This window comes from Nuphar pumila, chromosome 13 (genome assembly GCF_984573655.1).
Source record: "Nuphar pumila chromosome 13, dmNupPumi1.hap1.1, whole genome shotgun sequence".
Classification (NCBI taxonomy): Eukaryota; Viridiplantae; Streptophyta; class Magnoliopsida; order Nymphaeales; family Nymphaeaceae; genus Nuphar; species Nuphar pumila.
In genome coordinates, this window is record NC_143261.1 from 1,372,790 (window position 1) to 1,393,595 (window position 20,806).

General features: G+C 38.2%; 2 protein-coding genes across 3 annotated transcripts; both read right to left on the reverse strand.

Moving 5' to 3' along the window:
* Positions 1-1,591: 1,591 nt before the first annotated feature.
* On the reverse strand, positions 1,592-6,842 carry LOC149817452 (29 kDa ribonucleoprotein A, chloroplastic-like). Of its 2 annotated transcripts, XR_016427386.1 has the most exons (5): positions 6,397-6,842; positions 4,930-5,031; positions 3,400-3,714; positions 2,112-2,318; positions 1,592-1,930 (listed from the first exon to the last, which is right to left on the reverse strand). XR_016427386.1 is itself a non-coding variant. In XM_089985668.1 (4 exons), the coding sequence occupies exons 1-4, from the start codon at positions 6,754-6,756 to the stop codon at positions 2,256-2,258; spliced, it is 840 nt and encodes a 279-aa protein (XP_089841794.1). In that variant the 5' UTR covers positions 6,757-6,842; the 3' UTR covers positions 2,062-2,255. The 2 variants fall into 2 exon arrangements, 1 of the variants encoding a protein (XP_089841794.1); XM_089985668.1 differs by lacking the exon at positions 1,592-1,930 and having other exon boundaries at positions 2,062-2,318.
* Positions 6,843-9,076: 2,234 nt separating this feature from the next.
* Positions 9,077-15,951, reverse strand: RRP41L (3'-5'-exoribonuclease family protein). The gene is made up of 7 exons (XM_089984876.1): positions 15,790-15,951; positions 15,640-15,718; positions 15,253-15,355; positions 15,024-15,144; positions 13,987-14,075; positions 12,405-12,554; positions 9,077-9,459 (listed from the first exon to the last, which is right to left on the reverse strand). Exons 1-7 carry the CDS (start codon positions 15,926-15,928, stop codon positions 9,367-9,369), a joined length of 774 nt encoding a protein of 257 aa, XP_089841002.1. The 5' UTR covers positions 15,929-15,951; the 3' UTR covers positions 9,077-9,366.
* Positions 15,952-20,806: the final 4,855 nt, after the last annotated feature.

Genomic DNA, 20,806 nt, shown 5'->3' on the forward strand with positions numbered 1-20,806 from the left:
CCTATAAATGTGTTGGGCATGGTCGATTTGCTAAGAATCCACACTTGGATAATGTGTTTTGGATGAAAAAATGATGTTTGAAGCCTAAAAATTTTACAAAGATTTTTGACCGTTGATTTTTCAAACTTTATAAAAACTTACCCATATGTTGGAATCAAAGGCTTCAATAGCTGACTACTATAAAATTAAGTAAATAGATCACATATGTATGGTCAGAAATTTAAAATAAAATAAAAAAGTCCGAAAAACCCATTTAGCACCAAATGGGTTTAGCACAGACCCATTTCTCTCTCTCTCTCTCTCTCATATATATATATATATATATATATATATATATATATATATATATATATATATATATATATATATATATATATATATATAGAGAGAGAGAGAGAGAGAGAGAGAGAGAGAGAGAAACTGCCACATACATTGGACGAAACCTCCCCTGCATCTTTTTTTATTTGCACGGCACTGCTAAATCTTTGGGCAGATAAACAACAATTAGCGACGGTACAAAACTGCAAGTTTGAAAAAAAAAACGTTCAAAGATACAGGTTTTCCTATATAATTTCATCAATCCTGTCATATCTTATGGCGTTCTCAATGCCCAAACGCACCATATATCTAGAATCCAACATGATGTGATCACACCTCAGCCTAATTGACCCCAAAAAATATAATCAGAGACTCATGGTCTGTTTAGGAAGCACAATGTTGAGTCATGTGCTTTTGCTTTTTGAATAGGCAAACTGGGGATAACCCCACGGGATTCTAACTTAACACACCTCCCTTAACCATCCTTCTATTTCATTCGACCCCATGTTGGAGCCTGTCTTTCCACCAACTGGTACTGAAGTTAAAAAGACCATTCATAAGACACATACATAGAGTGGCAGAGCAAAGACCCTCTAAAGCCCTTTTTTTCTTTTTAGCAAGAACCATTGGCAGAGACCAACGGTGGGGGAGAGGGTGGTGGTGGCTCAGATTGTTTGGTAGTAGCTGTTAATGCACGTCACCTTGTGTTGGGACGTTGCAAGTTCAAAACCCAATGGTATGTTGTGTAACTGGAGGGGGTTAAAACTAACCCCATCTTGCCTGGCAGAGGGCAGTTGGGGAAGGATTCACAGCTTCAACCATTACTTCTCTCTTGGATGTACCTCCCCTCCAGACCAACAGGTTCCTACTCGACACATCACGGGCATCTAACTCGACATCCTTCAATTCGAAAGAATTAGGTCGATCTACCTAGCCCATGTATGGGCAAGACCCTCTGAAGCTTTCTAAAATAACCATTTTGAACAATGCAAAATGGTTCGTGGTAAAGAACGTAACAATCACATGCATGGGTTATCGTGCATCATGTGCATAGACATGCACAAACATGATGAACTGTAATGCATGACGGTCCAACTCACTCATGAGAAGCAAGCATCAAAATTTTTAAAATCTCCTGTTTTCTGAGGTCATAAAATATTGGGAAGGTCTAACTATCTTTTTTTTATGTGCCTTAAGTAAGAGGGCCTTGTGATTCTTTTTTTTTAGTCAAGAGAGTCTTGTGATTAGCATTGATACACAAAACGCATGATGCAACAGAAAAACTAAATTTCTCAGCTGAGTGGGTAAGTAGTGCAACTTGAGCATGTACATTTCAGCATGAGCCATGACTTAACAGGACCAGAGAATAAGAACCAACTAAGAACTAAAACGACTGGACACAACCCTCTGCAGGCTGCAATGCAACTAAAACAAAAGCTGTTGAAACACAAAGAATCGGTCAATGTAGACGACCGTCCTGACCATTTGAGTTTCTCGAGTCAACCGACTTGTCAAAAGTCCTTCCAGGCACCCCAACTTGCAGTCTATAAAGGCCAAGATCCACTACTCTTTGCGAGGGAGTTTTGACAAGTACGAAAACTAATCATCCAATCTGTTGGACAGAAAACTTTGAATTTTATTTTCCTTTCTTTCCTAGCATTTTGGTTGAAAAATGAAATAGTTGACCTAGTTTCAAGAAAAACAAGTGAGTCAACAGAACACACACACACACACACACACACAGATTTAATTTAGTCATACTAAGCTCAACTTCAAAGTTACAGTACTATTACCTTACCCTCCAGGTAAAAGGCAAAAAAAACATTGAATCCCTATAGCTTTCACATCTAGGCCAAAGTGCACGCAGAGATTACCATTGACATCTCCTTTTCTTTCTCCTTCCCCCCCCCCCCAGGTGTATATGAAAACTTTGCTGATCAAAATTGGCGCTTTGGCCGAGCTCCAGCCAAACTCACTCGGATTGGTCTTCCTTCCAATTCCTGCATCAGAGACATTCTGTCATCACAGTGTGACATGGAGGAAGCAATATTAAGGGACCAGAAACTATCCTTGTACAGTAATCCACTTGCACTTTACAAAGCTTGAAAATGATAGGTTAGGACCTGGTCAGGTTTCACTTACCATAATCTGTGATCTACACAAGAACTCCAGTAATCGGACAAACACCAGCAGTACATCTGACCTGGCTTAACCTTAGGTTCCACATCATGGGCAAACTCCAAAGACAGATAAGAGTGTCTAATTGGATATAATATCAAATAGTGGGGGTGGACCCCAGTCAAACAAATCAAGGGCTCAATAGACCAAGTAACACCCAAGCCCCAAAATGAGTCACCAAATGACACCCATTCTACACCTGATCATGACCCAAAACAGAAACCAACTTTAAGGCATGAAATTCACTCTTGACATGGATATAAGACATATGGTCTCTGTCCTGCATCAGGCCAACATTTGCAGCCAAGGTTTGAAACCAATCGTAAATCTGGATTAAGGCTATTTCAGGACAGGTCCATCATCTGCTAGGACAATGCAACCTACCCAACCAAAATAGAACCATCAATCAGGAATCCACCAATTTGGTGCAACTAATGCTTTTTGGATCTCATTCCCCACAATCACAAGGATGAGTTTAAACCAAAGTATAAGTGTACGTTCATTGCCACCAGACCAGCTTGGCAATTCATGAAGCCTAAAACATCCCCCCTATCCATAAGAACGTTTAGCTTTCAGCTGAAACTCTCATTTGGCCACTTTTAACTCCAGCCCTTCAAGATCTGAGGTAGGTAGTTGGGTCTTCTCCAAACAAAAATAAAAATAAAAAGAGGAGGAAGGTGTAGCCACTTGAACACTTGCAGAAGTTTGTCATAAAATATGATGCAACAAGACAAAAATCATTTACAAATTTCCTACTATTTGATAAAATGTCAGCAGAAAAAAAAAAGTAACAGATTTTGGTTACAGCTCAAACTTGATAGAAAGCTGCAGGCAAAATCATATTGTGCATGCAGAAGCAATCCAAGATACATGAGAAATTTGGAAAAGGTTTTGTATACTTACAGAACCATTAAGCGAGTCAATAGCATCATTGACCTCCTCTGCAGAGCTGTACGTTACAAACCCAAAGCCTCTAGAGCGCCCACTTTCCCTATCATATACGACTTTGGCTTCCATAACTTTTCCGTGATCACTGAAGAGGGTCTCTAAAGCTAAATTATCAACTTCCCATGACAGATTCCCCACATGCACTCGGTTTGGAGAGTCACGGTTTGGAGAGTCAATGAAACTTCCCCCACCTCGAGCACCTCTAGGCGAGGCATCAAGCTTTCGCGGTGGAGGTCCATAGTTTACCCTCAATGTTCGACCCTCAAGTTCCTGCATCACCAACATTACTTTTCTCATGAAGATATCAAAAGAATCATTTTTAACTCATTTCTGGATCAGGCGATCATTGACTCAAGCTCATATCCATTTGCCGAACTTATGACCTTAAGGCAACCACAGTGAGAAAATGGAATCATCTTCTATTCAACAAAAATACCATATAAGCTATGATCTGATCCAGACTTTGCAACTGCTTTCATAGTTGTGCACAAACATAATTACTCATCATGACCAAACAAAGCTTAGGGGTGACATGCTTAGCTCTAGCCAAGCCCAGAATTGCAAAACTGGCAGTAGCCATAAGAGGTGTAGGGTGTGTGATCTCAAATAGAAATTGTGAGTAGATCTTTTATATAAAGAAAAAAAGTAAGAAAATTTTGTTTAAGCTTTTCAAAGTTCACAGGCATGCACACAAAGGATGAGCATATGCTGCTGGATTTAAACAGAAATCATGAGCATATGCTGGATTTAAGCTCGTGAGCATATTCCGGATTTAAACTCGTTTAGACTATGTGCAGTCTGCCACAAATATTTTAACTTGAAGACATCAGGGTCTCACATGACCCTGTATTTGTGTGCAAGTCTGTGCATGTGCATGCAGGAATACGTTAACATGTTACAATTACAAAAAACCAAAAAAAATAACTTCTCTTAAGCAAAAAAATATTGTGAGTTAATTTTAGTTAATTATTAAAAAAATATGAAAGAAAAAAAACAATAATCTCTAACTTTTCATTTGGAAGACAAATATTACCACCAGGAATCCACTACCTACGAGCAGATAACAACACACTTTCTTCTCACCTAAACGAATCAGTAACTGGTCGACATATTTTAAGCTTCCATGGTTTTGAAGATTGCAATTTGAGAACTGTGTGAACTCAGTTCAAAACATATGGAGAACATAATACAGTTTCTGCTCTTTGAATTACAAACTCGTCAGATAGAAAAAAATCTTGAAGATTAATCATCAATGATCAAAAAATTGGTGATACAAGGATAAGATAAAATGCACAAACAGCTAAAATTGATTCATATTAAAGGTTCCCATGATGATGAGCAATCAAGCACTACATCCATCACCTATTTATAGAACTGAAAACCAAGTGATGCTAGCCTATAGAAAGCCTGGTGAGTTTAAGTGAATCGATTTTATTCAGCTTTTTCATATGCTTCAATTGATAATTGAGATATTTGAAAACTTACATAACCATTAAGCTGCTGCTCAGCACGTTCCACTTCTTCCACAGTTGACATTGTCACAAACGCAAAACCTCGGCTCCTTCCAGTCATCTTGTCATAAATGACCTGTCATACCAATTTCCATAGTCTTAAAAATCAAACAGATGACGAATATGCTGGGAATTAATTTAAATATCCAACCACTTAACAAAAAGTATCAATCATCATTTCCTAAAATGGGGTGTATAATATATAAATGATGGCCCAAAGCAAGGTTGCCAGACTAGAAAGAGGATACGGGAAAGGAAAGCAAGAAGGGATGCATTTTAAAATGCATAGGAAGCAGGAAGAGATGCATTTTAAAATGCATAGGAAGCGGGAAGCGAGGAATAAAAAAAACAATATAAGAATTGAATGGGATAGAAATGGAACACAAATAAAAGATAAAATAAAAGGGACTATTCTTAAATCTCATGATTTTTTAGTGTAAGAATTAAAATTTTAACAAAATCTAAAAATGATGATTGCCAATTTAGAGAAAGCACATGGATGTGAATGATAAGGGTTAGAGGAAACACAAAAAACATGAAAAGTAGAGTGAGAAAACATATAAGAAGAATAGAAGAAGCGTGTGGAAAGCATGGGAGAATAGTAGGAGAATCGAGATTCCCATCAAGTTTAGGGAGGAGTATCGCGTTTCAGAAGTGACTTTCCGGGAAGCAGGCTTCTCACTTATCTAAGAAGCTTCTGGTAACTCTGGCCCAAAGCATAAACTGAGGCAGCATGAGAGACTACTATCGCAGCGAAACTGATAAAAATTTGACAAGGGATGAGGTAATGGCATCCATTCACCTCTCACTGTAAAGTTTCAAGTTTTAGATAAGTCATAATCCATAGTTCATAGCACTATCCCCTTACTAGCTGGGACCAACCTGCATTTGGTGGTTTTCTTAGAAGCAGCGGACTCCCACTGGCAGGAATCACATTCCTGTGTTTGGCGGTTTTCTTGGAACCACCGAATCAAGGTTCTGAAATCTAAGGCAGAACATACGCATCCATCCTACTATAGTCCATGGCGAAAAGGAGAGCAAAACAATTTAACCAAGAGCATAAGCCACCATTAACGACCCACCAACTCAAGATAAGATAAGAATTTATTTCACTGTGCGTGTTACTTGGCCAAGTCTAGTACCAAATTCCCCAAATGCAAGTTTACATTTTTCGACCCTAGTTAGGACCAACATTATGAATCAAAAACCACTAAGTGATAGGAAATCTCTCTAGATCTTTTGCGCGTGGACAGGAAAAATTATATAGTTTCGTACGAAATGAAAACACCGAGAAGGCAGGAGGAGATAGCAACCTCTTGAACAACCAAGAAACCCCATCACACAAGGCAAGAAAAGAAAACCCAAGTGAAGAAAAGCAGATAAATAAGACCCAACAAACGGGAAATCCCAAATTTCTAAGGACTATAAGCGAAGAAAGCACCTCGACCATCTGGACGCTCCCCACTTGCTCAAACAACCCGGCGAGTCTCGCGCTGTCGACGCTGAACGGCAGGTTGCCCACAAAGAGCTTCAGGTCGGGAGAGAAGGAGGGCTTGCCGGAGGAAAACCTCTGCTCCTCCTCCTCTTCTTGGTCCTGATAGTAGCCTGCGGAAAGAGCGACGTTTCTGAGGAAGGAAAGAGAGGGAGCCCTCTTCTTACTGCAGGTAAAGGAGAGGGTTTTGGCTGCGGAAGGGATTAGAGAAACGAGAGAAGCGCAGGGAACTCTGGTTCGGATGGAAACGAGAGTTTCCGGAGCGGCTCTAGAGAGAGAAACTGAAGGAAAGAGGATAGAGGCAGCCATGGCTAGAGACGATAAGGTTTGGTTTTTCAGAGAGTGTGTGAGTGAGAGTGAGAGAGAGAAACGATATTTATAGAAGCGGAAAGCCTTTCAACAATTTTAGGTCGGAAACAAATAGCCCTGTCTTCTTAAAAATATCGCGTTTTTATTTTAAATATTTTAACCAAATTTTTTCCTATTTTTTTTATTAATAATTTATAAGAAACTGCATTATTTATCACCTATTTACAGAAAGCCGGTTAAAATCTTTGTCAATTACATTTAGCTGCTACTTTCAAACTTTATGTTTCGGAGACCGAGAGACCCGCTTGGTTCTTCGTATTTTTTTCATCAAAATAAGTGTCCAAACTCCAAAGTGCTCTCGTTGTTGAATTTGTAAAAGAAAGGAACATATAATCACAACAAGACCAGACCAGATGCTCTTATATAAAAGATAAAATGTTAGTTTATGTTTGAAGCGGATATTTGAAATGCATTCAAATAAAGTGGGAGGTTCTTCTCAAAAAAAAAAAAAGTTTGAATGTAACAGCCCTAAACATTATGTGGCTTTTCGAAGGTGTCCTCTAAATTACTATTTTCAAATTACTGGTAATGTGCTGCACCAAACTAAGGAAGGAGAGAGGGAGAGGATTACTTGCTGAAACTTTCTCTTAAAAAAATCATATAATATGCAGCGATGCTGCATCATGCATCGCCCACACAACTACCCATCTCGGCCGTTTATCGAGATGGAAGTGGTCTCCATCTCGAGAAATGTTGAGATGAGTGGCTGTCAGTGGCGGCAGCGGCACTGCATCATGCAACTTCACCGCATAAAAAATGCACTCAAAATGAAATTTGGAACAATGATGTAAAAGGCACTCGCTTTTGCTACAACACCGAAACTGGCGGCAACTAGAAAATATGGCAAATCTAGCCAATTAACTTTTTTTTTTATACTTTGGCTCTTTTATTGCCTGAAAAATCATGCGCCTTGTTCGAAAGAGGCATTATAATTAAGTATTTTCCTGACTTACCAGCTTTTTCGAAACAGCGTCATATGTATCCTCACTGAGATTTTGCCAAAGAACGAAATTTGTGACACTTGCAAAATCAAGTCGAATCTTGGTCGTTTGGATCAGAGTCGTCCGATTAAACAGACCTATAGTTCAATCGGAATCTGAAGTTATAACCAATCAGTATACATCCAAACAGGATCCAATCCTTTGACACAGAATGCGTTCCATCCTATGTTGATCCTAGCCATCTTGGGGGCTAGGATCAATCCATATCCAGGTGAAAATGTGGATTGATCCTAGCCATTGATTGGACAGCTAGGATGAAACCCCATCCTACGTCAAATGATGGGATCAATACTCGTATGCATCATATTTGCTTAAGACACACAATTAGGATAATTACTGATGTAGACATGAAATTATACCAGTAAAAAACGCTAATTCTTTTATATTATATTTCTATTTTGAGTAGATTCATACTCTACATATATGATTTATTTCCTAAAGAATGATTTTGAATCATGAAATTATGATGTGTAAGTTTTGTTTTGTTTTTGACACCGTACATCTTTCATTCATGATTTCCAGGCAGACAGGATTGGCATGACAAAGTATTATTCCCACATATAATCTGGCAGTTGGTTGCCTGATAATCAAATTGTGTATGGGAATGATCTGAGGACCGCATATCAGGTGCAATCACATTGCACACTTTTGTGTGGCGCTGCACCTGATCAGACCTCCATTTTCTGTTGGGTCCCACAGCTGATAAGCTGTACATCAGAGATGGAGGCAGTCAGGTGCAGCAGCACACTCAAAGTGTGCAATGTGATTGCACCTGATCCAAGTAATGTGCAGGAAGCAGGCCTGATTTCAATTTTATCATGGTTCTTGTTCAACTCTTACAAAAGCTGCTATTGATAATGGATCCTTAAAAGATGCATGCCATGGATGACTTACCTTTACCTCAGACGTGATCTTAGGGGTACGTAATATTCTGGTTTGCAGCTGAAAATTTTGGTCACGGCCAGAGAACCAAATAACCCTTGAAAAACCAATATCCATAGAGTTACTGAACCAAGCCGAACCAAGAGCAACTCGGTTCATGCCGCCAAGCATGGTTTCAAGCTTCTTTTATGCTGAAAGTGAAAGGCTTGTTTTTCTCCATATAAGATCAAACTCCTTCTCTCATGTTGAAAATGCACTAATCGTTTTTCAAGAATTATACTTTACTTTAAAAACATATTTTTATTATAAAACAAAACTATATGAGGAATAATTTTGATAGATAAAAACGTAAAAAGTGCATTTGAATAAAGATTAGGTTTTAACCGCTATAGGTTTTTTTATAAACCTACTTTCTTTCACTGTCAAAATTCTTATTAGCATCTCTTGTGCTCCATGAAACAATGGTCATCGAGGAACCTACTGGCATTAAACAATCATAAACTCTCGTACAAGCAGTACTCTTGCTAAACAACATGATTCACTCTCTCTTTCTCTGGTGCTTGTGCGGTTTTAAGGCATTCGTTTGTCAAACTCCCTGGTCAATGTAAGGAGGGGGGCTAAACAGTGCAACAGCAACAAAAGAGACCAAAAAATCTCAATGCACTCACTACTCGGTGACAGAGGCAGCTGCTGCTGCTTTTAAGCATTCTCTCATGACATTTCCCAGCTTCGAACATGCATCTATGCACAGTTCCATTGCCTGATGAAAGAAATTTCAGAATAAGCAGAACAATTAATTTATTGAATCCCACGTAGCTACATGATCAAGAAACAAGGTAGTTGTACTCGGACATGCATGTAAAATACCATAACATTTACAAGATAATTATAATGAGTACTAATAAAGCAACTACATATATAGACAGAGAGAGAGTTGCTTCCCCAGGACCTCCAATTGGAATATTGTGTGTTTGTGCACGTATTCAGGCTCACATAGGTGCAGGTGCGGATGCGGCACTTTAAAAAACCTGGGTGTGGGGGTGCAGAGACGGTATATATATATATATATATATATGACAGTTTTCAGTTAACACTCCATGTATGTGAGTGCATTTATGTATTTATATATATAATATAGATAAAACTGGACTTGGTTAGGGTTAACTGAATCTACTTTTAGACAAAAATGGACTGTCACATAGGTGCAGGTATGGGTGCGGATGCGGCGATGCGGCACTTTAAAAAAACTTGGGTGCAGAGAGGATATATATATATATATGGACTTGATTAGGGTTAACTGAATCTACTTTTGGATAAAAATGGACTCGGTGTGGTTGACTTCACCTAACACAAAGGAAGCTTAGTCCAAGTGTCACACCCGCCTGGTGCCCGTTTATTAGATTTCGTGTTACATAGGAAATGGGCCTGAATGTATTTGACTTAGAAGTCGTGTCCAAGTGTCGCACCCGCATGGGTGCGGGTGAGATGCCCTGTTAGAAGAGTCCATGTTACGCAGGCATGTCTATAATCATAAGATTCTCAGAAAATAACATTGGAAGCAAATTTTTTGTATTTCTAATGTCATGGTATTATTATAAAAAGCTTCCAACATTTTCTAAATTATATATACTTTTATTACAAGGGTACTTTATTTTGCATATTATTTTATATTATGCCAAGAAAGATTCCTTGTATTTTCTGTGTTTTTGTTTTATTTCTGAAATTGCCAAATCTTAAAGAAAGTTTATGTTCAAATTCAACCTGAAGAGTGTGTGTGTGCGTGTGTGTGTGTATAAAGAGAAATGAAAACCTACCAGACTTAGTTGTCAAAGGCGGTGGCCTAGGCAACCTAGGCACAGCGCCACCGCCTGGGCTTTTGGGTTTGGGTAGGACTGCCTAGGCAAAAAAGCCTTTTTGACTATTTTTTTTAAATTGGTTGACTACTTGGACAACCTTTGTTCAAAAAGGTGATAAAAAGGAGAAGGGCAGTGCCCTTTCCCCCCCCCCCCCTCTCTCTCTCTCTCTCAGTTTGCTGCAGCAAGAAGAACAAGAAGAAAAAGAAAAAGAAAAAGAAAAAATGGTACGCCTCACTCTTTCTCTCTCTCTCTCTCTTGCTAGCTCTCTCTGTTTTTTCTTTTTCTTTTTTTCCTTCTTCTCTTTTCTTTTCTCTTTTTTCTTCTTCTTCCTTTATTTCTTTTCTTTTTCCTTTTTTTCCTTCCTGTTTTTTCTTTCTTTTTTTTTCTTTTCTTGTTTTTTCTTTTTTCCTTCTCCTCTCTTTTATTTTTTCCCTTTTCAGTTATATATATATATATATACACACTGTATTTCAGTTATTATAATAATATTCTGTGTATGTATTATGTAATGTAATTTATATATAATCTGATGTTTTGGACCTACTTCAAAAATCATCAACAAATAATTACTCAGTCTTCCAGACAGGACATTGTTGAGGCTGACATTGTGGACCTATTTCAAAATCATCAACAAATAATAGTTCAGTTTTCCAGATAGGACATTGTTGGGGCTGTGAATCGCTCACTGAAAAGAGAGAGGGAAAACGGGATCCAGTCAATAAGGTATCACCCTTTTCCAGATTTAAAGGTGAATGGGTTCCTCACTCTTGTTACTTGATTGCTTGTAATGTAGCTCATTTGGGTTCCCTGGGGGAGACTAGCATCTGGAAAGATAAAACATCTGAGTGGTTTCTGTATTTAATGAAATTGTAACAGCATTCTTGATGTACTGGTAAGGGATATGCCTTCTGCATCTTACCTATCCACAAAAAAAAGAGAAGCAATAAGACAAACTCTAAAAGGAAGGAAAATTGTTTTGTCGATAGTTGATAAAACAGAGGATTTGACAACGGTAAAAAGGATCTGGAAAATCTCTGCAACCATTGGTAGCAGAAAGAGGGACCACAACATCCCCTTTACCAGTTGCTCAAGAAGCATGCAAAAAAATACAAAAAACCCATTAAGTGTTATCCTAAATGAGTTGGTGGATATGCAAGACCAACTCATATTCTCACTTAGGACCTTGCTATCGTCATCTCAGTCAACTGGATCCTGTGCGTACTTGTTCCAAACACGAGTTTCACAGTTGAAGTTTTAGGATTTCGAAAAAACATCGAAAATTGACAGTCCCAAGCAATAGGGTACCATCTGGTAGGGATGCAGTCGGGTAGCTTCCCACTACCCTATATATATAGACACACACACACACACACTTTTTGTTCCTAGTAAAAAGCTTTAATAATTAATATCTTAAAACTATAAATAAATCACCAAGAATAAAATAATCAAGCTTATTCAAGTAAATGCTTTTGATATAACTCTTGCATCAGGCATCAGTTTCTCCTGCTTATGAATGAAAGCAGAAATTCGCTCATAAACTGTGCAAGGAAGAGAGCACACAGGACTCAAATGTTCGCAATAGTTGTGCAATGCCTATGAAACCATTTCATGTGCTACAAGAGAGTAGTATGGCCAGATGTAATCACTGCCAAATTCTGAAGGCAGGCATGCCATGATCATGAATAGTTATAGTTTAATAGAGTGCTTTTCAACAGAAAACTGACTAAAGTATTGTAACAAAAAGGATCTTAGTGATGATGATGATGATATATTTCTGTGAGTTTCTACTATTCAACAAATTGTTTACACCAGAACATGGTATCACTGGAAAGTGGAAAAAATTATGTACCTCAGCTACTTTTGCAGTTGACCACTCCCCTGTAATGTTCAACTGAGTGACATCATTCTGTGAAGGCATGAAAGCAATCATAAATCCTCCATCTTGGCAGCGCTCCTCTTCCAGTGTAGGATCAATGACAAGGTCCTTGCCATGGCAAGACTAAGGAACCACATGAGAATACAGACCCAAACTTAGCCCAATGGAACTGACAAATGTGCCAGAATTATGAAATTTTAGCATCCAAAGAGGGGAAGAAAAAAGAATAGAGAAATTAAATTAATAGAGCAAGCAACTGTTAGGTATGACTCACATTAACTAACAAGATTGAATGGAATAAAGTGGACAGCTCCCAACATAGTGGTAGAGAATGATCTCTACTGGTTAAGCTAAAGTTTATGCAGAACAGTATAACACATCCCTAACAAACCTGTTAAAGCACACTTTCAAATGCTCAGCTTGATGCTTGCAACCTACCAAAACTGTACAGGTAGAAAACTCATGTAAGACCATGCTTATGCTGATAGAGTGGACAGGTATGGCATGCATAATCATGAAGTACTTGCAGAACCATCTCTTTTTGCTTGGTTGGAGCTAGCATTTAGCTTCATTGCTTGTTACAAGGAGTTCATAACTTCATATAGCTATTTATCTTTTGAAATTATAAACTCGGTTAATACATAAGTTTTTAATACCATATTCAAAAATTGCTAAACTACTAGTAAGGAACCTATCAAATATTTATCAGAAGGTAATCATATTCCTCCATATTCACACTTTTGCATCTTCATTCTAATCTCACAAATATGGATCCCTCTGTATCTACAGGGTTGTATAAGATAAAGGTATCAGTGGCTCCCTCCCCCTTTACACAGATCAACTGACAAATTCCAGGAGACAACACAAGCTAGCTATGCGTGGAAAGGAAAACAGGGAAATTTTAGTAGTAGTATCATGCTCAAAAGTAGTTCACTAAATTTTGAGCTTAAGATGCATCAAGTCATAATCTTTGCCTCCTTTAAAATTTGCCTAGGTTCTAGGATGTTTATGTAGTCATTTGAGTAAATCATAGTTCTTCAATCATATGATTTAGCAAATTTGTATCTTGGACTGAGGAATGAGAATAGGATTAGTTGCTGCCTGATGATACATGCAAATAACTTTTCTTCTTCAGTGAGAGTTTAGAGTGACAAAAATTGGAAAGAAAAGCAAAGTCAATGTGATCTTAGACCATTTGCAACCAACATTTCTTTAAGGAAGAGAAGTGTCAGAAGTATATGGGTCAATCTGCAAACCTAGGAGGAAGTTGCACAATGATGAACAGCCAACACAATGCAGGTTAGGTTAAGTTTTGTAGCCCTTATAGGCATCTATTTGTGCACATTTATGTTTCATTACAGACTTCACCTTTTTAGCTTGCTTGCTTGTCCTATAGAATTAGGTAATCAAATCCTTACTGCAGCTATGACAAATGACAAGAAGAAACATCCTGTTTGACATTGATGAGGGAAAATAAAAAAGAAAGGGACAAAGGTGAACAAGGACACCAATTTCCAGCAATATCTCAGTGAAAAAACAAAAAATAAGTACATACCACTGAGGTAGAAGTTACAAGGTCAAACATCATAATCCCAGCATCTGCAAGTGCAAGGCTTGCACATGATATAACCACAGGAAGATCACCTACGAGTCAAAAAAATAAAATGAACGCAATGAAAACAAGAAAATTGCAAAGGATTGCAAGGTATACAGGCACGAACAAAGAGACTACTGAATGGCACACTAACTTGGAGTATGAAAGTTATTATAGAAATTGCTGTTTGATTAGAATATATATGCCTAGGAAAAGAAGTTCTCATTACTTTTGATCAAAATTCAGTCTTTAGCATAGTTTGAGATAGATTACAAATCAAGATCTACAACTTATTGAGCCAAATCCTAAACTGGGAATTTTGTGACATATCATCTATCAGTCTCATGTCAGTTGCAAATTAATACCTTTTTTACTATTATGTTGTTTATAACAGGTATGGTGCTGTTAGTCATGATTTTGTGCTGTAGCACATGAAATGTACTTGTCATTATTGTAAATTTGGTCCACTGTATGATCTAACGAGTAGCAACTAACTAAGAGTATTGCAGATCTGAATTCACATCACCATGAACCACATGAACAAATGTCTGGTATGATGAAAGTTAGGCATCAACAATGCATGAAGCAGGTCTTTACCTGCTAGTTTGCTACATATAAAAGAAGGGAATTAGTCATGAATGTTCTTAAAAAAAGGACGTTATGAAGGTTACACCAAGTTCTTAGATTTTCCTTGATAATCTCGCATGTGATTAAAGAGAAACTATTCATCGAATGGCTTTATTTTTTGTATGTATATGACCTAGAGTTTACATGACACAAATGCACAAAGAGAAGAATACAGCCAAATCATTCTGAGCAACGCCAAAGGGTTACATTACGAGTAAAAATTGTTCTCATCTCATGTCAAAGAAAGGGTAAGCAACAACTGAAAACAAACACATTGACAACAAAAAAAACAAAAAAATCTTTCTTAATATTAATTAATCACTTGGTTTTCCAACAATTCTACATCTTCTACTTTTGAGAAAGCAGCATACTGCCACCAGATTCTAGAACCAGAGCAAAAACATCTACGGTCGTCTTGGGAAAAGTCTCCAAAATTATAGCGCCCTCCAAAGCCTTGTGAAGCATCGAAGACATCTCTTTGTCTTCTGATCCCTACAAACGAAAAGAGGGTGTTAAATCGCCTAAAGATGTAAAGCAACAGATAATATAAAGGCATAGACACATGAGCAAAGTTGGATACTTCTACGTGCTTTCTCGTACCTGTCCACGAATCTGTCCGGAGAACGTTGTGAAGCTTACACTGCAATTCAGACGACCTATATCACTGAAAGCCATTGCTTTTTTGCTCTCTCTAGGACCAAATCTGCATAACAAAAATGCTGAAACACATCATTCACTTACTCCAGAAAAATGATTGTATATCAAATTGGAAAACAAGGAAAAGAAGAGATGAACAAATCAAGTAAACACCCAATTCAAGGACCAAATTTCTACGAATCAAAAAATTATGTCAACAAGAACAGTCCTCGGCAAATTAAATTGTACACAAAATTCGAGGAAGTGATCCCGCTTGATCTATTGGTAGGTGATGTGTCTTAAAAACCAAGGTGGGGAACGAATCAAAGAAGAAGGCAGATGGTCGCTTACACTGAAACGATAACCTTTGTGTTGCCGAATTCGGCGTAAGCCGAACCAGCGGCCGCATTCACCGCGCCTGTTCTCATAACTGCAAAACCCACACAACCTCATTGAAATGATGAGAGAATGAGAGGGGAGGTAGATGATGAAAAGGCTTACAGGCGAGTCTGCACTGGTGAGGGTTGCGGCCATCGATTCGCAAGCCGTCTGTTGAATAATCGGGGAGAGGACGCCTCTTTCTCGCACCCACCGTGGGCGAGTACGTCATAACGCTGCCGCTCCCACCTTTGCTGGTCATCGCCGCTACTCGCAAGTACTCCTCCCTCCGTTTTAGGTTTTAAGCAATCGGGGAGGGAGAAGATGGGGCGATCTCTATGGACCGGGTTTGAGTCGGATATTTTACCAAATTTGAATCCGACTAGTCAGATTCGATTTCGATAAACAACTTTTGATTAATAACCCGATTCGGGTTGGATTGGAAATCACAAGTTTGGGAACCCACAACCACAATTGAAGTTGGGTACACTCCAGTCCCCAACGAGCAAGGCAGTACTCTCTTCTTCTTCTTTTTTGTTTTTTTTTTTTTTAAATTAAGCTGAGTTAGGACCAGTTATACAACTATACCATTGGGTTTTGAACCTACAACATCCCAACACAAGGTGACGTGCACCCCCCACCAAGGGTTTTACCAACCTGTGTGTGCGGCGTGACCAGTCATTGAAGGGTTTTAGCTTGACCTAGCCCCCAAAAAAACTAATATTAACCTGATAAAATCCATTTTAGCTTACTTTTTATTGCTCATATTTATAATTTTATTTATGCACATTTCATATACTTGTAAGAATCGATATTTTCCCCAAATTCTTCTTAGGCACTATGTCACACGCTATCTCGAAGGCGTGTCCTTGGTGACACAAGCAAACACGTGGACACTAACACCGACATGTATATGCAATATTTTTAAGCATTATTTCAATAAAAATGTATTTTATAATACTAACAAATTAAAAAATAGTTTTTTTATTGATTAAAATAATAAAAAATTTGTGTCCTTGCGTCCTCGTTTCCAGCAAATTTGGAACTTTCAAGTCCAACATGCGTCACATGTCTCACCTATATTTTCCCCAATAACCATTTTATAACTATGTTCTCAAATCACCATGGGCCGAGTCAACTTGGTCAAGTAAGGAATGTCACAGGCAAGTAGGGGTGTCAATGGGTTGGGTTTGGTTCTGACCTAAGTAGAACCAGACTTGGACCATATTTTTGAGTGCAGTATCACGCCTGAACCAGAGTTTAATCGGGTATACTATAAGAGAAATCATATCTGGACCCGATAAGAACTACATGAACAGACCTAAACCATACCCGATAAAAAAATATATTTTAGCATTTTCACATTGAAAAAATTGTGAGTCTTAATACCCGGACCCTATGAGATTTAGTTCCGGTCAGGTCCAGGTAATTAAACAGGACCTGTTGATACCCTATTGGCAAGCTGACCTTTGATACATCTATGAGATTCTACAGTACAAAACATTTTGAGCAGGTTTGATAGTAGGTAAAGTTAAAAGTAGAAAAGAAAAATTTATAATTTTTTCATCCATCCCCAAACGAGATAAAATTTTCAAATGAAAAGTTATTCTAAAAACTTAAATTTTTCATAGAACAAATTCCTCCACCTTAAGGGTAGATGAATTTTCCATATCAAAAGTTTTCTTTTTGTATTTTTCACTCTTAAAGCATCTCATTTCATCAGCTGCCACTCCATTGCCTTCTTACATCTTTATCTTCCTCTCATTTTCAGGTCTCTCTCTCTGAAAGGGGGTGCCCCTTCTCCCTATCTTCCTCCAAGAAGTGGCTTGCATGTTCAACCACAGCAAATATGCCATCTTCGACTATGTGTGTGCGTTTAAAGAGAGATTGAGAGTTTCTCGTCCTTATTTTCTTATTTTACACAAACAATAAAAAGTTTTTCTCACATTTTTCTAGCTTGTTCATATGAACAAGAGAATTTTTTAAATTTGGAAAAGTTTCCATATCAAAACTTTTCAGGCAAAATTTTATTTTCTTATAAGATTCTTTCTTGCGTCCAAACTCCGCATGTGTATAACTGTTTAGTTATACACTGCCGGTCCCAAGCCTGGATAAAGGAGGAGGGTTGCGGTAGGCCTGTGACAGCCAGCATAAAAACTTTGTCATATCCTATGAAAATGAACCAATATGAGAATTTCGTTGGGGCGTTCCCTACTGAGCGACGCGATGTACTCTCTAGGCCCAGAGGCAGTGATAAATGGGCAAGGGTTGCTAGGTCGTCGCCCAGAAGCGACGCGTCACACCGGCGCCCGGGTGTGGTGTCAAATAGGCAAGGGTTCTCTCACTTTGTTGGACGGGTGGGGGTAAAGAAGTTAGTCCAAGACCATAAAATTAGGTTAGCCACTTGGAACATAGGGTCTTTAACTGGTAAGTTGGTAGAGTTAGTAGATGTTATGTGTAGGAGAAAGATTGATATTTTATGTCTTCAAGAGACCAAATGGGTAGGTGAGAAAGCTAAAGTGATAGAACATTGGGGATATAAGATTTGGTATACAAGAATAAATAGGAATAGGAATGGAGTAGGGATTGTTATGAGTCGTCAGTTTATAGATAATGTAGTTGAGGTCCGTAGGAAGGGTGATAGAATTTTACTTATTAAATTAGTATTAGGTACGGATATTATTAATATTATTAGTGTTTATGCACCTCAAGTAGGTTTAGATGATTCCATTAAGCATCAATTTTGGGAAGATTTAGATGGAGTAGTACAAGGGATATCTTATAGAGAAAAGCTTTTCATCGGCGGTGACCTTAATGGACATGTAGGCATTAGTAGGAATGGATTTGTGAGTATCCATGGAGGCTATGGTATAGGAGAAAGAAATGAAAGTGGAGAAAGGATTTTAGATTTTTGTTTGTCCTATGATATGATCTTAGCAAACACTTGGTTTAGGAAGATGGAGTCTCACCTAGTAACATTTAAAAGTGGGGTTAATACGAGTCAGATAGATTTTTTCCTACTTAGAAAGAGAGATAGGGGTTGTTGCATCGATTGTAAGGTTATACCGGAAGAAAGTGTAGCTACACAACATAGAGTCTTAATTTTAGATCTTAGAATTAGACAATGCCGCAAAAAAGATAGACATAGGATAGATCCTAGAATTAAGTGGTGGGCACTGAAAGGAGCTAAACAAGGAATGTTTGTAGAGCAGGTACTTAAGGAAGTTGATTAGTGTCTCAAGGAGGATTCAGAATCAATGTGGAATAAGATAGCGGGTGGTATGAGAAAAGTGGCTAAGGAGGTATTGGGTGAGTCTAAAGGCGGTGCACCACTAGGTAAGGATACATCATGGTGGAACGAGGATGTCAAATTAGCTATTAAGGTTAAAAGAGAGTGTTATAGAAATCTAAGTAAGAGTCATGATAATGAGAATTTGGAGAAGTATATGATAGCAAAGAAGGAAGCTAAAAAAGTTGTTCGAAATGCGAGGGCTAAGGTATATAAGGAGGTTTAGGACAAGTTGGATACCAAAGAAGGCGAGAAGGATATTTATAGGCTTGCAAAGATGAGAGATAGGAAATCGAAGGATTTGGGTATGGTTAGATGTATCAAAGATGAAACGCAAAGGGTTTTAGTCAAAGATGAGGAGATTAAGGAGAGATGGAAAGATTATTTTGATAAGCTATTTAATGATAGTCATGCTCAAGATCTTGGAGACTTCTCCATTCCTTTTCATGAGATAAATCGTGACTTCATGCGCAAGATTCAAAAGAAAGAAATTGCAGAGGCTTTGAAGAAAATGAAATCAAGAAGGGCAGTTGGCCCAGATGGTATACCTATCGAGGCTTGGAAATGCTTGGGAGAGAAAGGTTTAGAATGGTTGACAAATCTTTTTAACTTGATTTGGCGAACAAATAAGATGCCTAATGAGTGGAGGAAGAGTACTTTGGTGCCTTTATATAAGAATAAGGGTGATATACAAGATTGCACAAACTATCGTGGTATAAAACTCATGAGTCATACTATGAAACTTTGGGAGAGGGTGATTGAGTCTAGGTTGAGGAAGGTTGTCATGATATCGGAGAATCAATTTGGTTTTATGCCTGGAAGATCAACTATGGAAGCTATACATCTTCTTAGACAACTTATTGAAAGATATAGAGAGAGGAACAAAGATTTGCATATGGTTTTTATTGATTTAGAGAAGGCTTACGATAGAGTACCTAGGGACGTTCTCTGGTGGACAATGATGAAGAAATGTGTTTCTCTCAAGTACATTAGTATAAATAAAGATATGTATGAAGGAGTAGTAACCAATGTCCGCACTTGTGGAGGGGTGACAACCAATTTTCCGATAACGGTTGGGTTACATCAAGGATCTGCTTTAAGCCCTTTCCTATTTGCGATAGTGATGGATGAGCTTACGAGATCAATTCAAGAAAATGTACCATGGTGTATGTTGTTTGCTGATGATATTGTTTTGATTGATGAGTCTAGAGCTGGGGTTAATGCTAAGTTAGAATTATGGAGACAGACATTGGAAGCTAGAAGTTTTAAGTTGAGTAAGAGTAAGACTGAATATATAGAATGTCGGTTTAGTAAGCAACGAAGTAGTGATGAGAGTGTAGTGAAGCTTGGTGAGCAAGAAATACCGATGAATGATTATTTCAAATATTTGGGATCCATCATTCAAAAGTATGGAGATATTGATGGAGATGTAAATCATAGGATAAAGGTTGGGTGGATGAAATGGAAAAGTGCAACTGGAGTGTTGTGCGATCGTAGAATGCCATTGCGGTTAAAGGGAAAGTTTTATAGGACGACTATTAGACCCGCTTTACTATATGGTACGGAATGTTGGGCTGCCAAGAGACATCATATTCAAAAAATGAGTGTAGCTGAGATGCGGATGCTTAGATGGATGTGTGGAAATACAATAAAAGATAAGATTCGGAACGAGGAGATACGTAAGAAGGTAGGTGTTGCACCCATTGAAAATAAGATGCGAGAGAATCGTTTACGGTGGTTTGGACATATTCGGCGAAGGCCTAATGATGCTCCAGTTAGAAGGTTGGAGAAATGGGAAAATATATTAGTTAAAAGAGGTCGGGGTAGGCCGAGGAAGACTTGGATGGAGAT

Bases quoted from the DNA above. Each gene is read 5' to 3' on its own strand.
- RRP41L (XM_089984876.1), bottom strand. From the start codon at position 15,928: ATGACCAGCAAAGGTGGGAGCGGCAGCGTTATGACGTACTCGCCCACG. The intron at 15,356-15,639 runs GTAAGCGACCAT...TTTGTTATGCAG, and splicing joins ACAAAGGTTATCGTTTCAGT to ATTTGGTCCTAGAGAGAGCA. The intron at 14,076-15,023 runs GTATGCTGCTTT...TTTGACTCGTAG, and splicing joins GGTTCTAGAATCTGGTGGCA to GTGATCTTCCTGTGGTTATA.
- LOC149817452 (XM_089985668.1), bottom strand. From the start codon at position 6,756: ATGGCTGCCTCTATCCTCTTTCCTTCAGTTTCTCTCTCTAGAGCCGCT. The intron at 5,032-6,396 runs GTGCTTTCTTCG...TTGGTATGACAG, and splicing joins GGAGCGTCCAGATGGTCGAG to GTCATTTATGACAAGATGAC. The intron at 3,715-4,929 runs GTAAGTTTTCAA...TTGGTGATGCAG, and splicing joins AGCAGCAGCTTAATGGTTAT to GAACTTGAGGGTCGAACATT.